The sequence below is a fragment of the Marmota monax genome, unplaced genomic scaffold (assembly GCF_021218885.2).
Source record: "Marmota monax isolate L192 unplaced genomic scaffold, Marmota_monax_Labrador192_F-V1.1 WCK01_AAM20220418_F8-fsc00003, whole genome shotgun sequence".
NCBI lineage: Eukaryota > Metazoa > Chordata > Mammalia > Rodentia > Sciuridae > Marmota > Marmota monax.
The window spans coordinates 5,956,977-5,984,772 of NW_026694084.1; the positions used below are offsets into that span (position 1 = coordinate 5,956,977).

General features: G+C 38.0%; 1 protein-coding gene across 4 annotated transcripts in view; it reads left to right on the top strand.

Annotated features, from left to right (window-relative positions):
- Cpq (carboxypeptidase Q) overlaps positions 1-27,796 on the top strand; it is a 463,439-nt gene that overhangs the window by 263,613 nt on the left and 172,030 nt on the right. For all 4 annotated transcript variants that reach the window (XM_046464739.2, XM_046464741.2, XM_046464738.2 and 1 more), the window contains one exon: positions 20,900-21,011. In XM_046464739.2, coding sequence (XP_046320695.1) covers positions 20,900-21,011 — 112 coding nt within the window. The remainder of the gene's footprint in view (positions 1-20,899; positions 21,012-27,796) is intronic.

Consider the following 27,796-nt stretch of genomic DNA (forward strand, 5'->3'; position numbering starts at 1 on the left):
TTCACAGACCAGCTCTTACCACTCAGGTCTCAATTCAGATTTGACTGTGTTGGCCACTGAGTCTTCTGCCACTGTCGGTCACATTGTTTGCTTTTGTAGGAAGTGTCACTGTCTAGAGTTGCATTACCTAACCTCTGATGAGAATGAAGGTTCAGAAGAGGAGGAGCCTTGTCTATCAAGTTCATTGCTCTATTCTCTGCACTTAGTATGGTGCCTGGCACTTGGTAGCATGAGAAATGCTTACTGAATGCATGGATAAAACTTTTGAGAAATGCTGGGCAAAATACAGTCAGAGTGAGCTCTATTGGCACAACATTTCTAAATGTACCTAAGAACACACATACACAGCTGGGGGAGCATAGAAGAAACTGGATATAATGTCATAGCAATTTACTGCATATAAGGACAAATTCAGGTACATGATTGTCAGCTTAGCCTTTTAGTAATTAATGGTTCTTATAATTTTAAGACTGCACTACAGGCCAGGCTTAAAGGTGAACCAAGAGAGCCTCTAGAAAGTGCAGAAGAGCCCACCCTCTTCCATTGCCCTCCATGTGTGTCCTTAGTTTCACCATTCAATGCATGTCACTGCTAGAGAGTAGACTTGGAGCTGCCACAGACTAGAGGTAGGCTTCTCTTGTGTCTGATTTCCATGTTATTTTGGCTTGGGCCCTGATTTTGGTTTGAGCATTTGCAACTGTGATAGCAGAGGTGGTTTCCCTTGCCATGTGTGGGACAGCCCTTAGAACTCTGTGAGGGGGACATTCCTAAGCCTCCTTTCCTAAGTGGGGGCCTGGGGCAGCCTCCCACTTCAGGGCTCTTATCTGGTGTAGGATAACAAATTTGGGAGACAGTCTCATATTTCCATTTTTAGTGTCATTTTGATCTTTTATATTGTCAGATACTTCTCCATTAGTACAATACTGTACATATTCAAGAAAAATAAACAGTGGTGCTAGTGTAGTATTGTTAGGCTTTCTAGATTTGGGTGACGAAGCAGAAGGAGTAAACAGATTGAATGTGATCATTTTCTACTCGACACAAATCTTTAAACTTTAAACAAGAAGCTAAGGTTGATCATCCTAAATGTCAGGTACATAATCTACAGACCCTTCATGTGGAGAATCAGAATTGTAGGTTTTAATTTTTCATAAAAACCACTAACTTACATTTCACATTTTAAACCAAGCATAAGTTTTCATTTATTTTTTTATTTGCCTTTCCAAGATAGATGAATGTACTTTAGGACTATACATTACATAGATTTACTAGAATCATAAACCCACTTTTAAACTTTGCCTTTTTATTTTCTTGTTTTATCTATTAGAATTGGAGGAAGTTTTGCTGCATGTTTAATAACCGTGCATTGTGTTCATAGCTAAGATTAGTCTAAAATGTACTTTATTATGCTGTCCTTGTTACAGTGTCAAGAAAAATGAGTTGGCTTAACTTGATGATTATTCCTTTAAATTGGATAAACTCACTCATCAAACCTCTTGAACCTAGTGACTTCATGTGTATGTGAAGAAGGGAGAGAGCACTTTTTGATTTTTGATTTAATTTCTCAATGTTTACTTATATTTTCAGGGTTTTAGTTTCTTCTGGAATCAATTGTGATAATTATTTTTTTCTAGATATTTATTCCTTTCATCATCCCAGGTAGATAATTTTCAAAAATGTATGCAATCTTTCCATAAACTTAATGTAATCTGGAGTGGAGTTTTCCTTCTAGCTGTCAATTTTATTGTTTTATTTTATTTTACTGTGGTAAGAACACATAACAGGAGATCTACGCTCTGAAGAAATTTGAAGTGTGTAATACAGTATTGTTGACTGCAGGAACAATGTGGTTCAACTGCTCTCTAGAGAGTCTTCATTCTTGCTTCACCTTATGACTATTGGTTCATGGACCCAAGTCCTCCTCCTTCCCGCGCTGGGCAGCCACTGCTCCACCCTTTGATTTTATAAATCTGACCATTTTAGATACCTCTGATAATCCTATGGCACAGTACTTGTCTTTCTGTGACAGGCTTATTTCACTTAGCATAATGTCCTTCAAAAGGTTTGTTGTTTTCCTACTTCTTCAAAGATTTATTTCAATCCCTTCTGGATAAATACCCAGAAGTAGAACTGCTGGATAATATGGGAGTTCTGTTTTTTGTTGGTTTGTTTGTTTTTTAAGGTACTTCCTTTTTAAGGTACCTGCTTTCCACAGCAACTGCACATTTCACATTGCCATGAACACTGTGCAGAACTTCCAGTTTTTCAACATGGACAATGTGTGTTGTCTTTTTTTTTTTTTAATTTTATTTTATTTTTTAACTAACAGCCATTCTGACAAATGTGAAATAATATCTCATAGAGGTTTTGATTTGCATTTTCCTAAAAACGAGTGGCCTTGAACATTTTTTTATTTATCAATTGGTTATCTCAATGTCTCCATTAGAAAAACAGTTGAGTCTTTCGCCCACTTTTTAAACTGGGTTATATTTTTTTTCTATACTGAGTTATTAAAATTCTTTATATATTTTGAAGATTAACCATATATCAGATATAGAGTTGGCAATTATTTTCTTTCTTTGCACAGGCTGTCTTTTTACTCTCTTGACTGTGCCTTTGTTGGCAGAAACTTTTCAACTTCATGTAATCCCACTTGTTTGTTTTTGTTTTTGTCGCCGATGCTTTTGGTTTCATATCCACAAAATCGTTGCCAAAATCAATGTCACGAAGGTTTTTCCCTGTGTTTTCTTCTAGGAGTTTTACACTTGCAAGTCTTATTTAAGTCTTCAATTAACATTTTGAGCTGATATTCATACATGGTATAAAACAAAGGTCCAGTTTCGTTCTTTTGCAGTGATTATTCTGTGCTTCCAAGAACCGTTTGTTGTAGTATCTGCTCCCTAGTGTGCATTCTTGGCACCCTTGTTTAAAGTCATTTGACCATAGATGCACATTTATTTCTGGGGTCCCTATCCTGTTCACTTGATCTGTTTGTCTTAATTCCGGTGCTATATTGTTTTGATTACTGTAACTTTGTAAAAAATTTTAAATCAGAAAGCATGATGCCTTCAGTTTTGTTATTAAGTTTGATTTGGCTATTCTTTTGTGGTTCCCTATGAATTTTAGAATTGCTTTTTTTATTGTAAAAAAAAGTCCTGATAATTTAGATAGGAATTACATTGAATCTTTAGATTGTTTGGAATCATATGGAGATTTTTACAACATTCAGCTTTCTGATCCATGAACACAGATGTCTTTTCATTTGTTTGTGTCACGTTTAATTTCTTTCCTCACTGTTTAGTAGATGTCAGTATACAAGTTTTTAACTTCCTTGGTTAAGGTTATTACTAAGTATTTTATTATTTTTGAAGCTATTATAAATGAGATTATTTTCCTAAATCCTCTTCGTATAATTTATTGTTAGTTTATAGGAACACTGCTGGTTTTTTAGCTTATTGACTTTGTATCCTATAACTTTGCTGAATTAGTTCTAAATTTTTTGTGGAGTTTTTAGCACTTTCTCTAAGTAAAATTATGTCATTGTAAATAAGGACAATTTCACTTATTCCTTCCAACTTGGATTCATTTCATTTTATTCTTGCCTATTTATTCTCAGGCTTCTAGTACAATATTGAAAAAAAGTGGTGAAAGTGAGCATTCTGACCTTGTTCCCAATCTTCAAGAAAAAACTTTCAATTTTCCACAGTTGAGTTATGATGTTAACTGTGGGCTTTTAATATCTGGCTTTCATCATCTTGGGGTAATTTATTCCTTCTCCTTGTTTATTACATATCTTTAATAGGAAAGGATGTTGAATTTTGTCAAATGATTTTTCTGCATCTATTGAGATTGTCATGTAATTTTTATCCTTTATTCTGTTAATGTTATATGTCATATTAGTTTATTTTTATATATTAAACCATCACATCCCAGGGATAAATTCCACCTGGTCATAGCATATGATCCTTTTAATATGCTATTGGATTTAGTTTGTGAGTATTTGGGGATTTTTGCACTGTATGTTTATTAGGTAGTTTTCATTTCCTGTGGTCTCTTTGTCTGGCTTTGATATAAGGGTAATTCTGGCATTGTAAAATTAGTCTGGAAGTATTCCTTCTTCTTCAGTTTTTCCAGAGAGATTGAGAAGGATTGGTATTAATTTGTCTTTAAATATTTGGTGTAGAGTTCACTAGTGAAGCTGCCGAGTTTTGGGCTTTTCTTCATAGGGAGGTTTTTGATTCCTGATCTAATTTCTCTACTAGCTATAAATTTGTTCAGACCTTCTACTTCTTCTTGCTTTAGTACTAGTAAGTTTTACATTTCTAGGAACTTGTCCATTACTTCTAGCATATCCAGTTTGTTGAACTAGAATTGCTCATAAATTTCATACAGTCCTTTTTAATGGTTATGTCATCAGTTGTAGTACTTCTTTGTTCATTTTTTAAGATTTTATTTATTTGGATTTTGTCTGTGTTTTTTTTTTTCAAATTTAGTTAGTTTAGTAAAGAAAGAGTTTGTCAATTATATTTACCTCCTTAAAAATGCCGACTCTTAGTTTTGCTGATTTTTTTCCATTTTGTTTAGTTCTTTGTTAATCCTTATGTCCTTCTTTCTGCTAACATTGGGATGGATTTTTCTCATTTTACTAATTCCTTAAGGTATTAGTTTAAATTGTTTATTTGAGATCCTTCTTCTTTTTTAACATAAGCAGCCCTTTCTGTGTACCTCCATCTTAGTACTGCTTCTGCTGTGACCCACAAGTTTTGATGGACTGTGTTTTCTTTTTGTTTGTCTTGGATTATATGATAATTTCCTTTTTGATTTATTTTTTGATACAATGCTTGTTCAAAAGTGTTGTTTCATTTTCAAATATTTATGACTTTCTTAATTTTCTTCTTGCTGCTGATTTCTAGTTTCATTTTATTGTGGTCAGAGAAGATACTTAGTAAGATTTCAATCTTAAATTATCAAGACTTGTTTTATGACCTAGCATGTGATCTACCTTGGAAAACACCTATGTGCACCTGAGAAGAATGTCTACTCTGGTGCTATTGGGGGGAATTCTGTACATGTCTGTTAGCTCCCTTGGTTTATAGAGTATTATTCAGAATCCTCTCTTTCTTTATTTATCTTCTAGCTGGATGTTCTAGCCATGATTGAAGTGGGATATTGAAATTTCCTACTATTGTTACCTTGCTGCCTATTTCTCCCTTCATTCTGTCAGTGTATGCTTTATGTATTTGGGTGCTATGATGTTGGGTGAATATATTTATTATGGTTACATTTTCCTGGTGTACTGACCCTTTTATCCTTTCAGGTTTGTCTTTGTCTCTTATGATATTTTTGTCTCAAAGTCTATTTTGCCTAATAAAAGTGCAGACACTCATTCTCTCTTTGGTTACTATTTGCATGGAATACCATTTTTTCATCTCTTCCCTTTTAGTCTATGCAAGTCCTTAAACCTAAAGTGAGTTTCTAAGGTTGAATTTTATTTATTTATTCATTTTATCCATTCAGTTACTTTGTGTCCCTGTATGTCTTTTTTTTTTTGTATTTACCTATTTATTTTCTTCTGATTTGTTATACATGATGGCAGAATGCAATTCATTTCATATTATACATATAGAGCACAATTTTCTGAGACACTGATTGTACACAGAATATTTTCACACCATTCATGTCTTATTCATGTACTTGGGGTAATGATGTCTAACTCATTCCACCATCATTCCTATGCCTTTGCCCCCTCCCTCCTCCTCCCTCCCCTTTGCCCTATCTAAAGTTCCTCCATTCTTCCCAACTCCCTCTCCACCCCAGTCACCATTATGTGTCTGCATCCTCATATCAAAGAAAACATTTGGCTTTTGGTTTGGGGGGTATTGGTTTGCTTAGTTTAGCATTATATTCTCCAACTTCATCCATTTACCTGCAAATGCCATGATTTTATTCTCTTTCAATGCTGTGTAATGTTCCATTGTGTATATATACCAAAGTTTCCCTACCCATTCATCTACTGAAGGGCATCTAGGTTGGTTGGATAATTTAGCTATTGTGAATTGTGCTGCTATAAACACTGATGTGGCTGTGTCCCTGTAGTATGCTGTTTTTAAGTCCTTTGGGTATAGACTGAGGAGAGGGATAGCTGGGTCAAATGGTGGTTCCATTCCCAGATTTCCAAGAAATCTCCATGCTGCTTTCCAGGTTGGCTGTACCAATTTGCTGTCCCACCAGCAATGTATGAGTGTACCTTTTCCCCCACATCCTCGCCAACACTTATTGTTATCTGTATTCTTAATAGCTGCCATTCTGATAGGAGTGAGATGAAATCTTAGAGTAGTTTTGATTTACATTTATCTAATTGCTAGAAATGCTCAACATTTTTTCATATGTTTATTGATTGATTGTATATCCTCTTCTGAGAAGTGTCTACTCATTTCCTTGGCTCATTTATTGATTGGATTGTTTGGTTTTTTTGCTGTTAAGGTTTTTGAGTGCTTTATATATCCTAGAGATTAGTGCTGTATCTGATGTGCTTGTGGAAAAGATTTGCTCCCATTCTATAGGGTCTCTATTCACCTCACTGATTGTTTCTTCTGCTGAGAAGTAGCTTTTTAGTTTGAATCCATCCCATTTACTGATTCTTGGTTTTAATTCTTGCATTTAGGAGTTTTATTAAGAAAGTTGGGGGCTACACAGACATGATGGAGATTTGGGTCTACTTTTTCTTCCATTAAGTGCAAGGTCTCTGGTTTAATTCCTAGGCCCTTGACCCACTTTTAGTTGAGTTTTGTGCATAGTGAGAGATAGAGGTTTAATTTCATTTTGTTACATGTGGATTTCCAGTTTTCCTGGCACCATTTGTTGAAGAGGCTATCTTTTCTCCAATGTACATTTTTGATGCCTTGGTCTAATATAAGATAACTGAAGTTATGTGGGTTAGACTCTGTGTCCTCTATTCTGTACCATTAGTCTACAGGTCTATTTTGGTGCCAATACCATGCTGTTTGGGTTACTATTGCTCTGTAGTATAGTTTTTAGGTGTGGAATAGTAATGCCACCAGCTTCATTCTGGGTCTCATATTTTTCCAGATGAATTTCATGATTGCTGTGTCTATTTCTATAAGGAATGCCACTGGGATTTTGATTGGGATTGCATTGAATTTGTATAGTGCTTTTGGTAGTATGGTCATTTTGACAATATTAATTCTGCCTATCCAAGAACAAGGTAAATCTTTCCATCTTAAATTTAATGAAAGAGGTGAAAGACCTCTATAATGAAAACTACAACATGCTAAAGAAAGAAATTAAAGAAGACCTGAATGTCTATTTATGGGGAAGGGTGTACCAGAGATTGAACTCAGGGGCACTTAACCACTGAGCCACATCCCCAGCCCTATTTTGTATTTTATTTAGAGACAAGTGTCACTGATTTGCTTAGCACCTTGCAGCCTTGCCATTGCTGAAGCTGGCTTTGAACTCACAATCATCCTATGTCAGCCTCTTGAGCCACTAGGATTATAGGCATGTGCCACCATGCCCAGCCTACTGTATGTCTTTTAATAGGAGAATTTCATCCATTACATCCACTTATTATAATTATTTATAAGGGAAGGATTTACTATTGCCATTTTGTTGGTTGTTTTCTATTAGTATTGAAATCTTTTCGTCTGTTTTTCTTCTCTTGTGATTTTCCTTTGTGTGTTTTTTTTTAATATTAATTTGCTTTGTTTCTTATTGACATTTTAAGCATTACAGTTCTTCGTGTGATAGGGAATTTTGGTTTGCTGACTTATTTTGCATAGGCTGTTTTAAATTCCATTTTTGTTGAATTTACTCTCCCTTTAGGCTCATTATTTTTTCCTCTAGAAGTTTTGCTATCACTTCCACCTGGCCTGCAACACTTCCAGTCCACAGCCAGTTTTTATATTAGTCACTCTTGCTAATAGTGACTTTGAGGATAGCTCATTCTCTCTCTAAGCCAGCAGGTGACTGGACTGAGTGCCTGGTGCCGAGTCATGTCTTCATCCATTTCTCCTCAACAGGCTCCAACTTTTATAAATTTTTATCACTTGCCATGTTTTCTTGTTTGTTTGTTTCAGCCTCCTCTCATAAGCCCAATATCCTTGCTTGACTTCACACAATTATCCTGGCTTAGGTCCCTTATCCTCAGTAAAGCAATTTTATATTCTTTCCCTGAGGAGCAGAATACCCAGTGGTCAATGCTAGCTTCTTTAGCAGGTGCCCTGCAGATGCCCTTGCTTCACATCTACTCTCTACTTGTGATGCTAATCCATTTCTAGTCCACGGAGATGCTTATCTGCTTCTTGGAGCCAAGCTGTAACCTTTTGGTATTCACTTTTTATATATCATCCCTAATTGCCTTGTGTTTGGAGCAGAGGAGTCATAATAGTGTAGATTTGCTGAACCGTGTTGACCAGAAGTCTCATCATTAACTTTTAAGCATTGCTTTATTTCTGGCCCTAATTTCTTGTCTGTAGCTTTGTATGATTCTGACCTTTGAAGAACACAATAAAGGTTAATTTTTTAAAAATGCGTTCATTGTTTATAATCATCACTGAGCGAAAGTGAGTTGTATTATACGGTAGTTGAAAGTAAACTTCTTTAATGTTTTTATGCCTCTAAAATTGTAAAGGTCAAAGTGATTAATGGGAAATGTGTTTTAATTGGGCATTGATCACAAAAAGTGATCTTGTTTCCTTTTAGGGACTAAATTAAAGCTTGATTCTGAGTCACATTTTATTACTAAACAAACAAATCAACTTGAGTTGACTCTACTGTCCTCCAGGCCTTGTGAAATATTCATGTGAAAGGGAATAAAGGAGGCCTGTGCCATCAGGAAGTCTAGTGAGTCTCAGCTGGAGACTGGGATGGAAGGCATGCTCCTCCCGACCCCTTGTAGAAGTCCACCAGAATCAGAGAGGATAGCCTTTTTGTTTTTGAACCTCCCAAACCATGTCCTGGCCTCAGCTCCCTATCACCAGAGGAGTTTATTCCTTACTACCCCCCAACTGCTTGAGAATTACCATCAGAGCCACTTTACTAATAACATCCATTTTATCATTGGGCATTATGATAACAATAAAACCTGTAATTCCATTCTAAGATGGATTAGGAAGGTGGACGGACTGAGCATGCGCTGGGTGTCAGGCAGTACAGTAGGCCTTTGCCATCACTGTCCCAGGGCACAGTAGACGGATATTAATATCCACTGTTAGATACATTGAAATAGGTGCTCAGAGAGCTCAGGCAGCCTCTGAGGTTCCTAGCAAGTGGTGGAGGCAGATTCCAAATCCTGGCCTTTATGTCTCTAAAGCGTATGGTCTTTGCTGCAATAAGAGGGACAAATACAAAGCTAAAACTTGTCCTATGTCACTGCAAGTTTGCCAAAGGAACATCTGAGGATTAGAAGTGATAAATTGTTAGAGTGTAGGGTTAAAACAGAGGAAAGGATACCATCCAGTTTTTTCTTTGATCTTTAAACAAGATTCCACTTAAACCTTTGTCTACAATAGCATATCAAATTGAGACTCACCCTTCCTTATCTGCTCCCCATTTCTGACAACCGCTACTTCTTCTCGACAGAGTATGCTTTGATGGCATGTCATGGTACCTCAACCAGTGCTTTTTGTCCTCTGCTTATGCTTCTCATTCCTCCATGAAATATTCCAGACTTTTAATGCTTTCTCCAAGGCCCATTTTGCACCTTCTCCTTAGATTTAAGGAGCTCCTAGGGAGAGGGCCATTGTGTGGCCATTTTTGTCAACTCTGTTCATGAAGTTGACTAGAGTCATTCATAAGATTCATCAAAACCAGGACAAAACCATCCCCAGGTATATGGGAAGCTTCAGTTCAAACCCAGAGCTGCCTGGTTACCTAGTAACTCCAAGTTCTTTAGAGAAGGGTGGGCATATGTGCTTGCTTAAGCTGTAACTTTTTCACCCTTTGTACCCTATAGTTGAAATAAAAATGTAACTTAGTTATTTCATGGCCTATGGATGTATTCAAATGGAGCAAGTTCATGCTGTTTTAAATTAGGCTCACCAAACAACATTTTTAGAATGTTTGTCACATTTCTAAATAACAAGTGCTTGTGATTGATACTCCCTCTAATTCAAACTGGCAGCACATAGTACCCTCAACCAGTGTGGGCTGAAGCAGACTCTATGAAATCTACTTATGCTCTGCAGCTACCCAAGTGACTCTTTCCTAGGAACAATGTTTGTAATGTTTGAGGTCATCTTAAGATAATTATGGTATAATCATGAGAACATCAATTTCTTAATTGATGGCAATCATTTGACAAATTCATGTCATGTGTCAGGGAATAAGACAGTGGTAAGAATTCATCTCCTTTAATTCTTACAATGTTAAGGTTGTAAGACTTCAAAAGTAGCTTTCGATTATTACTTCCACTTTACAGATTGAGAAATTAAGTTTAGAGGTGTTTAGTAACTTGCCTGTGTCAAGCTGACAGGCATAAATTGTTGAAAGCACTCGTGACCATTATGTGTGTCAGCATCATGGTGCAGAATAATTTTTAGCCTAGTCAAGTACAAGGTCATGCATCAAAGGAAGGCTCTGCACCATCTTTTGTGAAGCAGGCAAAAGGATATGATTGAAATAACCCTTGGCTCTGGGGTCAGGAGCCCTGCATTCTGTTCTCAGGTCTGGTGACTTGGGCAAATCATTTTACTTCTCTGTGTAAAAGTAGGTATTGCCTGTGATCTCCTAAGGTCATTATAGCTTTAATAGAGTATAGAAATCTAGAAAAGAAATCTAGACTAATTGTAGGCTTTTTAAATTTATGATATTCTATGCAATTAAAGAGGACAACTAAATTTTGGAAACTGTCATGAAAGTTATTATAGTTTAGACATAATATACAAAAAGTTCATGGTATCTACACATCCCAATCTCGGTTGCTATGTCTCTAAAATATGGTAAAATTTAGGAAAATTCTGAGGGAGCTATCAGAATGACACCATAAGACATTATGGGAGGAGGAGTAGCAATCTTCACAGCCTGCAAAAGGTAGAAAGAAAGGAAGGAAGGAAGGAAGAAAGAAAGAAAGAAAGAAACCCTCATTTCAAAATGATTACACATCATGGTTTTATGTATTTCATGCCTGAGAAGGTAATCTTTGGGCAGATCAAAGGAAATACTGTTTCACAAGATAGGTGATAAATTTCTTGAACCTTCTGCCCATGGACAGAAAATAGTAAAAAGAACTCTGAGAACATTTATGCCAATGCAGAAATGAAAGTTCATCATAGATTATCAAAGGACACAAAGTGTGATGTTGTCATTGATTGTAATCATTGTGTCCTTCATAGGGTTCCCCCAGGCTCCAAAGGAAGCTGGTGCTTGCCCCATGGTTTCTATTCAGGAAGGCAAATTTTAAGTCCTTAAACATTCCTTTTAGGATGGCAGAGTTCTTTAATAATAAATATTATAATTAACATAGTATAATTTAAACTTTTTTTTTGGTTCCAGTAGAAAAAAATTCATAATGATAGAAAATTAGAAAAACAATACTAGACTCATAGGAAAACATTAGAAGTTCCTTCCCACTGAGTAATGGCCAAGGTAACCCCCCATTTTCTTTTAGAATCATGCACTTTAGTGTTGACAGTTCCTTGGAGATCATCTATCTCAGGGCCACCTTCTGCTCCAGGTCAGGTATTCACTCTTTACCTGACAGATGTTCCTCCTTCCTCCTCCAGGATTCTTTTGCCTCTGTTTCATCACAAGGATTTCCTTCCATGGACATTCTCTGCTGTGCCCCATCCTCAAATCAATGTTTAATCAGTTTCAGCCATTTCTTCCAAGTACACTGCAATCACATTTTCCATCTGCCCAAGGTTTTCAGGAGCCACAGATAAATTACACCCTTCTTGTTTTAGCCTCAGATACCAGTCCAGTAATGTGCTCAGAGAATTCAACTAGGAACAGGCATGAGTTTCCTTTTATGAATCTAATCTGAGTGACCTGCACAAATCAGAGTGGATAGTCTGGGAGTGGAAGCATCTCTTTTCAGGCGCAGCTGTGGTGGTGCATGTACATGTGGGCAGATGGCCCATTTTTTTGCAAAAGGAGTTTGCATCCTTTAAGCTAGCACCCAGCAGCTTCACTAAAAATGCTTGAAGATAAGAAATCAATTCAAGAGCATCACAGATGTTGCTGTGTTGTCTCTGGACACGCCCTGTATGTCAGGGATCTAGCTTTGTTCTGTGGACCACCTAGTCTGAATCACTGGGAAGGAAAATATTTGTTCAAACATAGCCCCTTTTGTCTGTGCTGGGCAGTAGCATAATACATTCAGCTATTGCCCTCTGAAAGCCAAGGCTTTGTCTCCAACAGGGATCATGAAAACATCAATTTCTTAAGAAACTCTAGCCCACCTGTGCTTAGAATCAAGCGAATGAAAAGATGCATAGAAAGAGATGCTCAGAAAAAAAAAAAAAGGTGTGGAGAGGCTGAGGCTGTGGCTCAGCAGCAGCGCACTTACTGGCATGTGTGAGGCACTGGGTTTGATTCTCATCACCGCGTGTAAAAAAAATGAAGATCGGTCAACAACTTTAAAAAAAAGGTGTGGAGTTTATGGAGCCTTTTCAAAGGACAATTTCTTACAAGTTTTTGAAAACTGTATAATTGTGTTAGGAATTTTGTGTTAGTAGGAACCTTGAGAGGTTTTATTTATTCCTTCCCTTTTAGTTTTCCATCTAAGACCTATAAATTTATTCTATTTTAGAAAGCCTTCAAGGAAGGAAATTTTCCCTAATCTTTCTGATGCTATCCATTTTTTTTAAAAAAAAGACCAGCCTTTATCAGAAAATTCTTGATCACTTAGATGGCCTTAATGCTCATGGCTGCAGCTGAAGATCCGCTCCCATTGCGTTTTCTTCTACTGTTCATATATCCGCTGAGGGACCAGTTTCAGCTGAAGCCCATTATTAGGTCACCCCTTGGCCTCTTCTCTAAAGCTAAATAATGAGTTTCTTTTTCCTCCTTCTTTGTAGGTCATATTTTTCAAACTCATTTTTTGTTGTTGAAAATTTGACTGGGGATTTCCTGTCAGGAAATGCATTAGGCCTCAAATTTTGTAGACCTAACACTCCTCCTAGCACCATTTAAAATACACACAGTAAAATTAAGACTACAAATAAAACAAAGCCTCACAGAAGCAAAAAATAAACATGCTGAGTTGTTGTCTTCCTGAGTTCTGATCGACCAAGATATTTGTAGAATAAAGCATGACTCATTGTCCAATGGACATCCTGTTTATTGGTGACTGATCAACAAGAATGTGGTCAGGTTAGATAAATACCTATACAACTTAAGTTTCAGTGAGAAATGTTAAAAGCTAGGCATGCCAAGAAGATAAGTATGGCCCAACAGTGGCCCCTTCTCAGTCTGACTGATTGATTGATGGGTAGCAGAGATTGAACCCAGGGATGCTTAACCACTAAGCCACATCCCCAGTCCCTTTTTATATTTTTTATTTAGAGAGAGGGTCTTGCTGAGTTGTTTAAGACCTCACTAAGTAGCTGAGACTGGCCTCAGCCTCCCAAGCCACTGGGATTACAGACGTATGCCACCATGTTCGGCCCTTCTTGGTATTTCTGATATGTATACAGCTTCTAATTGCATTTGGAGACTATGGAGCCAATATTGCAATATCTTTTAATAAGCTGCTAGATACAATGATTTCAAATTTGCACAATTATATTTGATCCCTAATAGGTGTTTATGGGGACTATTGTATCTGTCAGGTTTTCATATTAAGGTTATTATGGCTTTGTAAGTAATTATAGATTTTGTCCATATTTTTCTGTTTTAGAACAATTGAAATAGGATGAGATAAATGTTTGGTTGAACTCATTTATAAAACTGTCTGACCCCATACCTTTCAAAGGTAAGTCTTTGATAATTCTTGTGAGTGTCTAACAGAGCCCATATACAAAAGTCTTTATTGTATACAATCCAGAGAACTATAAAGGAAGCATCTCACATGCTCTCAGCAGTCTATTCCAGAAACAGACAGTAGCAGTGCCTCAGAAGCTCTTGTGTTCCCCTCCCTGTGCATCTCTTCCTATCTGACCCAACCCCATGTTCATGTAAATGCTACCCTAATTCTGGTTTGTTGTTATGCACTTAGCTTTTCTTCATGGTTTTACCATTTTTTGTATGTATTACTATATTGCCAGCCTAGCTGAAATGTATCTTATAAAGTCAAGCCTTTCTATTTCTTCTTGCAATTTTTTTCTTTTTTGTTCCAGATTTTTGTTTTTAGATTCATTTAAATTTGTATATGCAACTTTAAGTCATTTTCACTATTTTGTAATATTTCACTATATGTCTGAGCCACAATTTATTCATCCATTCTACTGTTGATAGACCTTGGGACTGTCTTCAATTTGCTACCTGATTGCTTCTGACTATTTTGGTAGATGTGTTCTAAAACTCAAGCCCTGGAATTCCTCTACATCTTAAGTGTAATTGTTGAATGTGGGATGCACGTATATTCACCCTTACAAGGATACGCCCAATTGTTTTTCTGAATGATCTTACTAATTTCCTGCTCCTACCAAGAGGAGATGAGAATTCCTGTTGCTCAGCATCCTTGCTAAGACTTTGTAGTGTCAGATTTTAAGCTTCTTTCCAGTCATTTGCAAAGAGATGTCTTATGGAGGACTGGGTTCAAATTTTCCTCATCAATAATGAGGTTGGTCATCTTTTAAATGCTTGATGTCCATTTGTATTTTCTTTTTTTTATGAAATGCTTGTTTATCTCTTATCCACTTACCTTCGGGTTGCTTGTTTTATTTATGTCAATTAGTAGGAATTCTTTATCTCTTTTGAATAAAAAAATCATGTGTTTTGGGCTATATGTATATTATAAATATCTTCTCCCAATTAGTGCCCACTCCTCTCATTCTGTGATTTCTCTTGATCTCTTGATGAACATAAAGGCTGCATTTGTGTGTGTGCGTGTGTGTGTGTGTGTTTCTGGGGATCAAACCTAGGGCCTTGTACATGTGAGGCAAGCACTCTAACAACTGAGCTATATCCCCAGCACCAAAGGCTGCATTTTATTGTAGTTGAATATGTGCATCTTCCTTTTCCTGCTTTGAATCTTTTTAAAAATATTTTTTAGTTGTCAATGAATTTTTCACTTTATTCATTTATTTATGTGTGGTGCTAAGGATCGAACCCAGGGCCTCACACATGCCAGGCAAGGGCTCTACCACTGAGCCACAACTCCAGCCCCTGCTTTGAATTTTTTATATCCTATTTTAAAACTCTTCTACTCCCCACTGAAGATATGGTTTTATTTTCTTATAAAAACTTAAATTTTGACTTTTACACTCAAGTATTAAGTCCATCTATAATCATCATATTTTTCACTTTTAGCATTTTCATTCGATTTTAGTTTTGGCATATCTAAGAAAATGCCCCATCTTTTCATTAGATCCATTAACATATTAATCATGTCTTTAAAAAATCCTTATCTACTACTTTAAACATTTAGGTGATATCTGGGTCTGGTTCTGCTGAATACTGGGCTTTGTGATAATGGATTGGTTTACTTTTTCTTCTCTTGTATCTCATAATTTTTAATTGGATGCTAGACGCTGGATGTAAGAGAAGGATGGGCACTAAGAGAATCGATGTTTATGTCCCCACGTGAGAACACCTCCTGTAACGTGGTGCAGTTGAGTGGGTCCATGCAGAGTGGAGCTGGGTTTGGGTTTCATTTCCGGGTGCTCACATGCTTCACAGGCTGGTGCTACTCTGCTTTAGTTTGGGGTTTGCATTGCTGGAGGCATCTGTATGGTGTCCGGGCTCATCCTCAGCTTTCAACAGGCTCTCTGTGTCTGCACTGCAGAAGGTGCATCTCTGTGCTCCTGTCCTTCCCTGGCTAGAAACTGTTCCTGCTCTGCCTGTGACTCAGCCTGATGGGGACAGGGTGATTTCTTGGTCCTCCTACCCCTTGGTCTTAGCCCTGTATGCCTGAGCTCAAGGGTGGGCTTCCTCAACATACTGCTCCCCTTCCTGCCTCCATGCCCCTTTCCAGTGCAGTAGGACTCATCATTCTGTCTGTCTATGCAGCACTGTGGGCCTGAGTAGGCTTCCTGCCCTTCTCCAGAGGCCAGGAAGCACACACATTTCCCCCAGTGTCAATGCAGGACAGGAGTGCCACTTCCTACCCCTCTGCCCATGGCCACTGACCCTTCTCTGCAGCTGGCATGTAGGACAGTTTTCTGCTTCTCCCTCAGAGAGATAGTCCTGTTTCATGGGAGAGAAAGGTCCCAGAGGCATGTTTATGGGCCACCTCCCAGCAGCGTCGGCCATCACCTGCACCCCTGCACCCCTGCACCCCTGTGGCAGGCTGTCCCAGGGCTAATGCCCGGCTTCCAGTTTTTCTTGAGAGCACTAAACAGAGGCCTGTGAAAAAGATGTAGAAAATGGACACCGAGTGCCCTTACGTGGGACTTCCAGAAATTCTAAACTCTCAGACCGACCCACATTTACCCTCTCAGAATTCATTAGCATTTCATTTGCTTTCTTCCTTTCCACTTTGTCCACCTTTCCTTCCTGTCAGGCCAAAGGCAGAACAGTTCTTGGGTCCCACCTCTCTTTGGAAGGGCTTGTCATCCCCTGGAGCTCTGTCCATCTTGTTGAATCTCTGAACCACACTTTAAAAAGGTATGATGTCATGGACTATCCAGCTTTCTGTCATTGTTAGGTGGGGACACCATTCTCCTGGGACTGTGTACATTTTAAGAGGGAACAGACAGATTTCCCCTTGCAAATTGATTTCTGATGAATTACTTTCTGTGAAATTGGCCTGCCTTCCTTTCCTCCTTCTCTCTTTCTCCCTACTAGCAACAATATTTAGGCATCAACTGGGTCCTGTGATTTCCCCCAGCTTCTCCTCCCACTTAGAATAGGGTCCAAGTTCCCCGTGTGGCCTACAGGCTCCTACTTGCTTCTGCAGCCTCAAGCATCCCTCTGGCCACTTCTCCCTTCCTGCCATCTCTGCTCCAGTGGCAGCAGCCCTCTTGCCAGCCTTCAAACAGGTCACCCGTGTTGCCACTCAGAGCTTTTACATGTTTCCATGCTGCTGGGAATGTTCTTTCCCCAGATTTTTCAGGGCTCACTTTCTGTGTTCCTGCAGGTCTCTATTCAAATGTCATCTCCTTAGGAAGAGACCCCCGCCCCTGACATTTCTACCTAAAACAGCTTCATTTTCCATCCACTCCCTGCCAACATCCCTCAGTTCTCTTTCTCTGTCTTAAGTTTTCTTTATGTCACTTAACACTGTCCTGATATTGTGTGTGTGTTTGCTTGTTTTCCATCTCCCCCAGAAGAATGTAATTCCACTTTGTTCTTTTCTGTATCTTCACCACTTAATCAGAGCTCAGTCAGATGATTGAAGGAAATCAACAGATTCCAAAGATCATGACATTTTCTCTGGATCTTGCATTAGCTTAGTTCATAAAAATGCAGTTCCCCTGAGACTGTCCTCTCTTGTTGCGCCATATTTTGATCATGTGCTTAGTTAGGTATCTTTTAGTCAGGTGAATCCATTCAGTGTCTCCGTAAGTGCCAGTAACAGAGGAGAGAGGGCTTGTCTTGGGTCTGCTCACCATCCTTCCATACTTTCTTCCAGCTCATCTCTGGGAGACCTACCACAGACCTTCAGGTGGCTGTGCCATTGCCGGGCTGATTCCTCACCCCAGCAACCTTGCACCCTCTGCATTTCTGCCCTGCCATGCTGGATTCTTCCCCGATTCCCAAAGCCTGTGGGAGTCAGAGCTAATGGTCTGTCGCACAATATAAGCTGAGCATCCCTGAGCGCTGGACCCCCCATTCTGTCTTCCTAGTTGTTTTGTTTGGGCTGTTATTGCAGTTGCTGTTGTTTTCAATCCTTTTAACTCTGTACTGCCTTTGGAAGAGATGGCGGTAGAAAGCAAGTCGGGGGAAAAGAATTGGTCAGTGCTCTCGCTGCCTCAGGGAGCAGTACAAGAGGAGGAGAGACACAGGTGCCCACATCTGTCTCTGTTGGCTCTAGGCCATGTTTTTGCTCTAGGGGCTCCATATCTGGCAAGGGAGGCAGTGAAGGAACTGTGTGTTTTCTGACTTCTTCCAGGTGATTATCTTTCATGAAACGAGTTTACTACAGCTCAGGGTAGTCTGTTTTTGTTTGCTTAAGCCAGGTCCAACTTCATTATAATTAAACTTCATTTATGCCTGACCTTGACCTAAGGCAGATTTTTCAGCAGCTTTGTGAGTTCTGTGTATTTTTATGGGGTATCTTTTCAGACTGTGTTAAGAAATGTTGGCCAGACACCATTTTGAATGAAACCTTCTTGCACTACTATTTTCTAAGTGTATGCAGAAGTTCTTATAATCAGAAAGATTCAAGTCCATTCAAAAATGCTGATGAATGAGAAGTATTTTTTTTATTACCTAGTTTAAAATCAGTAGATATTGAAATTATAGCTATAGTATTGTGGCCTCCAATTTTTTTCTTATTTGAAAAAGTCTCTCATAAGCTAAATGACATATAATTATTCTTCTATAGCGTTGTATCAAAGACCTTATCCTATGAGATATCATTTAGTTTTCTATTATTGAAAACCATCTTTTAACTACTGAGTGTAAGTAATAATTCTGGTTTAGAAAAAGGAGGCACTTAAGAAAACATAACGAAGTATGATTATAAAACCCCAGATATTGTGAAGGAAATTTGAAGGATAAAGTAATAGCTTTCTTGATTTTGTAGCTTTTATTTATCCAAGAAAAAGTGTTATCAGAGAAAAAGTTCATTAGAACACATTTTGCCATATTTATCCACTGCAACCTTATTGAAAAAATGGTTGTGAAATTGATGAGAATGTTGACTAATTATGCTCTCTTGTCTCATATGGGATTACACCACACTCTAAATCAAAAGTTCCAGCTATTGCACCATGATCACCATGATTTTTTCTTTCTTTCTTTTTGTTTTGTTTTGTTTTTCCCCCTGCCCCTTAGAAACAATCCATTTGGGTCCATCACATGGCCACTTGTTAGTCTGGGGCATTATCCCTGTTTGTGACTACAATGAGGTCATACTAGGCTGGGTCTGTATATAGTCAAAGGGATAGCCCACAGCTGCTCAGGGGACCAGGCAATACAAAGGGCCACCCTGATATTTTAGGTCAAAGTCCTTGCTTTCTCGGGATAATGGGGAATTTTTACTTTAACTATCAAGAAGATTGGTTCAGTTTTGGTTTGTTTATTACTACATGCTGTGCATAGATATCAATCTGTTGGACTTTTTTTTAGACTTCATATTGAAGTGTAATATTCTCAGAGCAAAAATGCTAAGTGTATGATAAGACATACTTCTGCAAGCTGAGCATGCCTGCTCAACCAGGACCCTCATCAGGAAACAGCATGGCCCGCCCCAAGAAGCTCGCCTCAGACCCCCTCCCTGTCACCAGCCCTCCTCACCAAGGGGAACCACTTTCCTGCTGGCTTTTATGCTTGATGTAAATGGAATTGTGCACAGTATATTATTTTGTATCTGGCTTCTTTCAACCTTCATTATGTTTATGAATTTATCCACATTTATTGTGTATTGTGTTTGTTCATCCTTATTGCTGTGCAGTGTCCTATTCAAGAAAAGAATTTATTCTTTCTACTGTTAGCAGGTGTTCCAGTCATTTCCTTTTGGGAGGAGGGTGGGGCTCTTATGGATTTTCTGTTATGAACATTCTAGTACATCTCTTTGTTAATCACATATATACACATACGCACACACACACACACACACACACACACTCCTGTTGGAGGTACCTTAATAGTTGGGAAAGGGACTGTGAGGTCATAGGCTTCCCTACTGATTTTTGTGTCCAGTTTAAGAAATCTTTGCCTACTCTAAGTTGGCAAAGATGCTCTGTTCATGTCTCTAAAATCTTTATTTTGCTCTATAATCCATCTAAGTTGATATTTGTTTATTATATGACATTGTAGGAATCAGGGCATATTTTTTCACATCAACATCCTATCATCATTTTATTTAGTTTTTAATGTGTTTGAAATGTGCCCATAAAATTTAATTCCACAGAAACATTTTTTAATATATTCCTAGAGACAATAATGTTTCTTGAAAAACAGTTTAGACTTATGGTAATTTAAAATTCATCATGTAATCTCTAGGTTTATTTAAAACTAATGTAAATTGAAATCTCTCTTAAAGTTCTTCCATTCAACGAGTTTAATTTTTAAATCTAGCTACTTAATTATTCAACACCAAAAGTAAAGTATAATGTATAAAATGCAATCTTTTAAAAAACAAAGTATTAGGTCTGGGGTTGTGGCTCAGCAGTAGAGTGCTTGCCTACCATATGCAAGGCCCTGGGTTTGATCCTCAGCACCACATGAAAATAAATAAATAAAATAAAAGGTATTGTGTTCAACTACAACTAAAAAGTGAGTGTTTAAATAAATAAATAAATAAAGTATTATTCCCCTTTTTCCATTCAAATTCAATTTGATACTTCTTTATTATGTGTTTTCTAAACTGACAGACAATTAAGAATATGACTGAAGTTTTAAGTACATTTTAGTTTTAATTCATGTAATAAAATTACCAAACATCTGTCAATATTAAACCAATTTCTTTAGTACTCATTTATTAATAAGGAGAGGACTTTTATTACTATTAAAATGACCTTAGACTCCTTATGCAATGCTGCTATACCAAGTTTTCTGCTAGTGGGATAGATATAAAAATAGAAAAGGAAACATAAAAAGTTTCATTTTTGTGTTTCTGATGCCTATGATGTCAACTTGCTTAGTTTGTGTCTTTTATTTGTTCTAGGTTGTGCTGGTCAGTGGACATCTGGACAGCTGGGATGTTGGGCAGGGTGCCATGGATGATGGTGGTGGAGCCTTCATATCATGGGAAGCACTCTCACTTATTAAAGATCTCGGTAAATATTTAGAAAATTGTTCACCAAGGCGTGAGGATCTCAGTAGTGACATGTTGAACTTAATACACAAAATTCTTAACAGATTAGTTCCTATGGTATGTTCAAAGATACTCCTGAGGTTTATATTTTTTTGTTGTTGTTGATTCCCAGAAAAGAACTAATTTATTCCCTTAAAGAAAGACATTTTTCTTTGAGTGTTCTCCAGACATCCAAAGTATCACATGTTATTATCAGCCACTGGGGAAAATGAACAAGCAAATAAAACTGAAGCAAATGTAACCCATCACCTAGAGACTGTGCAAGGAAACCATGACCAAGTGCCGAGAGGTTGGCAGCTATCCTCCTTCCTTTCCTTCTTCATCTTAAGACATTTTCAAGCTGTTAGGATAACGAAAAAGGTAGAAATTAAAGAGTGTGACTGAGGAATGATTCCTCCAGACACAACAGGAATCTGGGATGAGAAACTGGACCTTCCAGGTAAACCCAGATGTGGGTCAGATGGCGAGACATAAAAGGGGATGGCTAATAGCAAAAGCAGTTTAATTCAGTGACCAAATTTGCAAACAAATTACATGTATTTTCTCTGTGCGCTGGCCAAATAGGTGGATTTTGAGTGTGGTTAGAAATGACAAAATAGTCCGAACTGTAAGTTCCATGCCTGAATCAGACCTGTGGTGGTTTTTGAAGTGCTTATCAGCAGAATGTCTTGTACCATAACTGTGGAGTAACCTGATTTTCAGATGTAGTAAAGATCAGAACATTGCACTGCTTCTTTGGGAGCATATGTCTTACTTCGTGTTTCCTACTCTTTTTAGCAAACCCTTCTAATCTCATATACAGGCATATGAAAAATGTTCATCTTCTTAATAATAGATTGCTAAAATGGTCTTATTTCTTTGATGTAGTGTTTATTTAGATTTATATCTTACTTTTGTTTTTTTAATTTTAATTTTATTCATTTATTTTTGGTTAAGGGGCACTTAAACACTGAGCCACATTGCTAATTCTTCTTTATTTTTTATTTAGAGACCCAATCTCTCTGAGTTGCTTAGAGCCTCTCTAAATTGCTGAGGCTGGCTTTGAACTCACGATCCTCCTGCCTCAGTCTCCCGAGTTGCTGGGATTACAGGTGTGCACGACTATTCCTGGCTTACTTGTGTTTTCTGTTTTAAAATGGAGAGATGCAAAGATGGTTCTGCATGTTTTTACTTATCAGTAGGGCAGGGTTTCCCAGTCTCAGCATTACTGACATTTTGAATCAGAAAACATTTTGTTGTATGGTGTGTCTCCTGTGTGGTAAGATGTTTTGCAGCATCCCTGTTACTCACTTGGTGCTAGTAACACCTACTCCCCTCAAATTGGGACAACCAAAATGTCTCTAGGCACTGCCAAATGACCTTGGGAGAGGGAGGATAATAGTTCCAATTTGAGAAACACTAAAATAAGATACTAAAAAAATCTCTAGGTTACTTGAATATAGGATTTTTCTTTCTTTAAAGAAACACTTGAAACCCTACATTACATATACATATACCTTCATCATCAATACCACCTGTGACCCAAAAGAGTCGTTGAGCACCTACTATGCTTTTCATAAAGCACTTTGTGAAAGCTGGGCACACAGAGAAGTTTAGAATGTGTCCTCTGTTCTTAAGAGCCATAGAAGAGATTTGAAGACCTACACACACACACACACACACACATACATGCATAATCATCAATATACATGTAGCTTCAATGTCTACTTTTAGAATGGGTAGCACTGGAGAGAGGAATTGTCCATCAAGTAAAACCAAAAATTACATTCCTTCAGACAAGATCTGAGAAACTCCATGAATGCTCTCCTCTTTCCCATTCCCTAAAAAGTGTTCTCTTTTTCTTGCCTCACATCGTTCCAGAATGAGGTGGGCTCTAGAGTAAAGAAGACAGAAGCAAAAACATTTTTCCTCTTTATAGAACGCAGAAAATTTTCTGGAAATTAAGTTTATTTCAGTGCATTCAACCAACTTGATTGGAAGCGGAATGGTGAAGAAGAAAGAGAAACGAGATTCATCTGAATTGATTTTAGGTGACTCTGTGCTACAAACTGCTTTTTTTTTTTTGGCCCCAGGCAGGTCATTTGAACTCTCTGGACTTCATTTTCCTCATCTCTAGTCAGTTGTAAGCCTCCCAAGTATTTTATTTGCTCTAGGTTGAAATAAAAATTGTGTCTTCTCTAGGCTTTGAATCTCCATGCTATGACACTCAGCATGGGACCCTAAATCATGGTTAGCTGAGTTCAATTCAATTGCATAGATAAATGTCAAGTACCATGCCCAGGTGAACCGGGTATCTTTCTTCCCATTCTGACAGCACATTGACTTCAGTTGCTTTTGATAGCTAGTAATCAGTCTTTTCAATTCAGAACTCTACCTCTGAAAGATTCTGAAAAACGTATGTAAACATGTGAATAAAATGAAGAATAACATTTATTTGAGTACATGTTTATGAAGCAGAACATGATATACTTAACACACACACACACACACACACACACACACACACACACACCCCTCTGGAACCAGCTGCCTGGGTTCACTTCTCAGTCCTGCAATTTCCTAGGTGTGTAATCATCTGTGAAATGACAATAAAAATCAGACTTCCCTCACAGGGTTGCTTTGAAAGTTAAATGAACACATAATATATGTAGAAGAGGGCCTGACCCAACTCAAATTCCCAGTAAATGTTAGCTTTTATAATTTAATAAGCATGACTATGAATCATATTTTTAATATAAGGGAGGATAACTTTTTTAACAAAATTTTTTCCTTCCACACCCATGAGTCGATTACTTTGCCTCCTAATTTAATGTTAGTTTTACCAATGTAATTCTAGGGCCAGCTGCTATGGTATCCCTAAAATATCCTTTGCCTTTAACATTTAAGCCACCATCTCTTGTATGATGAAAACTCACTCACCCCTCCACTTTTTTCCATCTTTATACTAAATTTTCTGAGTCTTAAATTCCTCCTAGTTGCTTCCAGCATGCACGTTAGATTGCTTAGATTGAGTGCCCTGTCTCCACTGTGCCCTTCACTTCCTGTAATTGCACCCACCAAGTCTTATGCTTCCATGTTAAATTTATGGATTTTGATTTGTAGATTGCCCATGTATTTTAACAGGAAGAATTGGGCCCAACATATGCCATGTGGGATCTGGACAAAAATTACTGATATACTTGAATAAGAAATAGGGCCTTGGGCTCGGGACCAAGCAATGGATTCATAATGATATTATTTAATTACATTGAGCCCAAACTGTTTAATTGGTGAAATATGAAAAGCTCTGCAGTGATTTTTTTTTCCCAAGAAAAAAATGACACTCCTTCTGGATGCTTCTCCTCGAATGACGTGTCGTGTGGCATGCATGTTTGAGTCCCTTGGTGGCTTATTAATTTGAAATGTTGGTCCAGTGGGGCTTTCTGATATTTTGAAATCTTTTTCTAAGCAATATCCTTCTGGTGTCTTCTCTCTTGCCCTTCTTTCTCACAACTCAAAGATTTACTCTTTCGCCCAAGCCATCAGCTTAAATTATACTCAATGAATATAACGAGATCTTTGTGCTTTGTAAATATAATCAGTCTTTCCCGAGTAACTGTCAACAGAAGGCTATTTGCTGTGAAGTGCTGTTGAAGACTTTTTTTGTGTGTTTGTGGTTTACTGGATGTGAAACTGTTTATTTGAAATGTCATTTCCTGGAATGTTCTGGTATCAGTGGACAAAGTCTATGGCCAAAAATGCTATACTTCAAATGTTCATTTGGCACTAGAAAAATAAACTACCATCCATTCCAAAATTCTTCCAACTTTATCGTTTTTCTCTAAAGTTAGAATTTTGAGATGTTAGGCTCAAAGGAATGAAAGGAATTGCAATGAACAATATTGATTATTGAAATGTGAGGTATATAAGAAACATCTTTCTAGAGAAATTTAAATGTGAGCATCCTCATTCTGATTATTATAGAGCAGGAAAGTCTCTCTCTTAGAAAATTACTTCATTTGTGTGCTCCTTCACTCATTCTCTCAACAGGTATTTGATGTGTGTTGACAGCATGCCCATATACTGGATGCCTTGTACCAAAGAGGAGGGAGAAGAGACACTTTTTAAAATTTGTTCTAATTAGTTATACATGACAGTAGAATGCATTTTGACACATTGTACACAAATGGAGCATGACTTCTCATTCCTCTGACAGTACATGGTGCAGAGTCATGTAATCAATGTATGATGCATACATAATAATGTCTGTATCATTCCACCATCCTTCCAATCCCCACAGCCCCTCCCTTCCCCTCACTCCCCTTTGCATAATCCAAAGTTCCTTCATTCTTCCCTACCCACCCCCTACTATGGATCATCATTCACTTATCAGAGAAAATATTTGGCCTTTGGTTTATTGGGATTGGCTTATTTCACTTAGCATGATATTCTCTAGTTCTATCTGTTTACCAGCAAATGCCATAATTTCATTCTTCTTTAAGGCTGAGTAATATTCCATTGTGTATATGTACCACATGTTCTTTATCCATTCATCTTTTGAAGGGCAACTAGGTTGGTTCCATAGTTTAGCTATTGTGAATTGAGTTGCTATAAACATTGATGTGGCTGCATTACTGTAGTATGCTGATTTTAAGGCCTGTGGGTATAAACCAAGGAGTGGGATAGCTAGTCTATTTTGGTTCCATTCCAAGTTTTTTGAGGAATTTCTGTACTGCTTTCCAGAGTGGTTGCACTAATTTGCAATGCCACCAGCAATTATGAGTGCACATTTTCCCCCACATCCTCGCCAACACTTCTTATTGCTTGTATTCTTGATACTTGCCATTCTGACTGGAGTGAGATGAAATCTTAGAATAGTTTTGATTTGTATTTCTCTAATTGCTAGAGATGTTGAACATTTTTTCATATATTTGTAGATTGATTGTATTTGAAAAGAGACATTTGATTAAACAATTGCAGTGATATTTTTTATAAGTTCTTCAAATGTAATATATTCAAATTATTTTGGAGACCAATGAGGGAGTAGCCAGAATACCTTGGCTGAGTCAGGATAACTTCTCCAAAGTAAAGTTTGAGATTTCTTTTTAAATAGTAATTCCCAATGTGGAAGGATTCAGATGCAAAATTCCCAGCAAAGTGTAGAGCTTCCAGTTCTGCATACATTAAAAATGAAGAGAAAATTGTTGACAGTAGTAGTCTTGGGATTGAGAGTTGGAGAATGAGGGGTAAAGGGTGATGGAATTGTAGGAGCTTCCTACTTTTTACTTGATGTGTTTGCATAACATTAGACTTTAAAAAATCCCTCAAAAGTGTCCTTTCAAAAAAAAAAAGAAAAGAGAGATACTCTTTTTATTAATTTATCTTACAGTAGGATGATTTTGACATATTGTACACAAATGGAGCACAATTTCTCATTTCTTAGCTGTCCGTGGTGTAAAGTCACTCCAGTAGTGTAATCACACATGTGTAAAAGGTAATAATGATTCTTGATGTAATCATTACCATAAACACTCTTAGGAACAGCAGGGCAGAGGTGGGAAGCAGGAGTCACTAGGCCTTCATGGCCCAGAACACACCAGTGAACAAGACTAAATGTCCTCCAAGGCTTTCATCTGCTGATCCCATAGCAGTTAGAGCTCCACGTGGGCATTTCCAATACAGGGGTCTCTCTCGGAAGTGGGGACCCAGCTGGAAGAAGGTTTCCTCTCCCAGGCCCTGGTCAACCGTGCCTTATAGAAACCCCAAGAAACCCAATCGGAGTAACTGAGCAAAGAAAATGGGCAGCTTCCAAAGAAATGGAGGCCTAATGGTGGAGGTATCTAGCTGAAGCCCTGAAACCAATTTGGGACTAACCGAGACCTAGAAAGGTGATTCCCTCTTAGAAAATCCCTCCCTGCAGGCTTAGCCAGACCTTTGGTTGTAATGAAAGTGCTAAGAGCTAGCATTTATAGCACTGTGCAGCAGGCACGGTGCTGAGCATAGCGCTACACACATGCTTTCTTATCTTCTGGACAATAACCCCAAGCAGGAGGTAGCTGTTGTTAGCGTCCTGAAGAGGAAACTGAAGCAGAGAAAGCTAAGTCCCCTGTCCAATGTCCCACAGCTATCATGTAGAACACGTGAATGAAGCAGTCTCACTCCACACTCAACACTCTTAAGTACTTGATAATACTGTTTTACTGGAACAGATTCCCAGTCTGTTCCTAGGGACACTCGTCCTCAGGATATCAAGAGAAGTTGTATAGAAAAGGGTGGGGGGACACACCTATGGTCAAATATGTTTGGGAAACTCCCTTGGGATAATTACTTTTATTTATCAAAAACATTTGTTTGGGCTGGGGCTGGGGCTCAGTGGTAGAGCACTTGCCTAGCATGTGAGGCACTGGGTTCAATTCTCAGCACCGCATATAAATGAATAAAAAATAAAGTCCATCAACAACTAGATGAAAATAAACATTTGTTTGAAGAGTGTTCCTTGGTACCATCCGTGGAGCATTTTTGGAGGTAGCAGAACTGAAGAAGAATCCAAGAATACTTGCTCAGTTGTACCTCATGGAACCCAGTATGAATGGCCTTGGATTTGTTCTCATTCTAGATTTTCTGGCTGCCTTTGGGAGTTTTCATTGCCAGGATATTGACAAACCAGAACAAGGTGAAAGTTCCATAACTGACATGGTGGAGGTTGTTGAAATACATTTGCTTGAGTTTATTTTCAGAGCATTGATATCTACCCAAGCCAAAACTTTA